The sequence below is a fragment of the Carlito syrichta genome, unplaced genomic scaffold (assembly GCF_000164805.1).
Source record: "Carlito syrichta isolate Samal-C Ts95f unplaced genomic scaffold, Tarsius_syrichta-2.0.1 Scaffold304335, whole genome shotgun sequence".
NCBI lineage: Eukaryota > Metazoa > Chordata > Mammalia > Primates > Tarsiidae > Carlito > Carlito syrichta.
Window position 1 is genome coordinate 378686 of NW_007248431.1, and position 1054 is coordinate 379739.

The following is a 1054-nucleotide window of genomic DNA, read 5'->3' on the forward strand; positions in this document are numbered from 1 at the left end:
AGGCCCCCGCCCCCGGCCCGTGGGCTGGGCTGGGCGCGGTGTGGCTGGGCGCACGCAGTCGGAGGCGGCGCCGGCCAGGCCGCCCGGGCGCCTATGGACGCGCGGAGCCCGCTGTCTCCCCGGGCCAGTGCGTTCAGCATCGCCTCTTTGGTTGCAGCCGAGGCAGCCGAGCGCACCGCCCACTGGGGCCCCGGGGCCCCCGACCAGGCGAAGCTTCACCGGCTGCCAGGATCCCTGGCCGGGATGCACTTCAGCACCGTCACCAGGGACATGGAAGGTGAGCCTCCTTGCCGTGTCTACAATGCCAGCCTGCCAGACCCGGCTGCCCATGCTGCTTGGGGCCAGGGGCATGGAGTAGATGGAGGGCACTCTAGGTGGGGTGGGCTCTGGGTCCCAGCTGCCGCTTTAGGGCGCAGAGGAAAGGCGGGCATCCTGTCCAGAGCCTGTCACCCACCAGCCTGGGCCGGGCTCTGGAGATGGCATGCAGGTAGAGACGGGCTGGGGAAAGGAGTGCAGGCCAGGATACAGGACAGTGGTGGCCTCAAGCCTGGAGAGGTGGGAGTCAGTTCGAGAAGACAGTCAGTTGAAACCCGGACAGGAGAGACAGAAAGCCATGCAGACAGCTGGGAGAAGATGAAGCAGAGAAAAGGAGGAAAACACAGAAACGTGGGAAAGGTAGGAAAGAAAAGAGACAGACACAAAAGAAACACAGGGCAAGAACGTGAAGGAAGAGAGAAAATGGAGGGAAATTTTAAGACAGAAAGTAGTCATGATAAAGAAAAAAGCTTTAGTTTTTACTTTTTAAAAAAGAGGAAAACGCGGTGAGTCCAGAAGGACAAAAGGAAGAGGAAAAGGGCAGACTAAAAGAAAGACAAAGAGTGACAAATAAAGCGGAAAGAAGGAGAGGACGATGGAAACAGGAATAGCAGAGAGTACAGCAGAAATAAAGAGAAAGTACACGACGCGGGAGGGGAGACGGGTGGAAGGGAAGCTCGCGCCCCAGAGCACAAAGGTGGAGGAATCGCCCATCGGAAAGAAAACGCTGGGACCAGGG

The 1054-nt window shown here is 58.8% G+C and overlaps 1 protein-coding gene across 1 annotated transcript in view; it reads left to right on the plus strand.

Annotated features, from left to right (window-relative positions):
* Nucleotides 1-1054, plus strand: part of TBX1 (T-box 1) — a 6650-nt gene that overhangs the window by 936 nt on the left and 4660 nt on the right. Inside the window, exon 2 of the mRNA XM_021713191.1 lies at nt 3-277. Within this exon, the coding sequence (XP_021568866.1) occupies nt 3-277 (275 nt within the window). The remainder of the gene's footprint in view (nt 1-2; nt 278-1054) is intronic.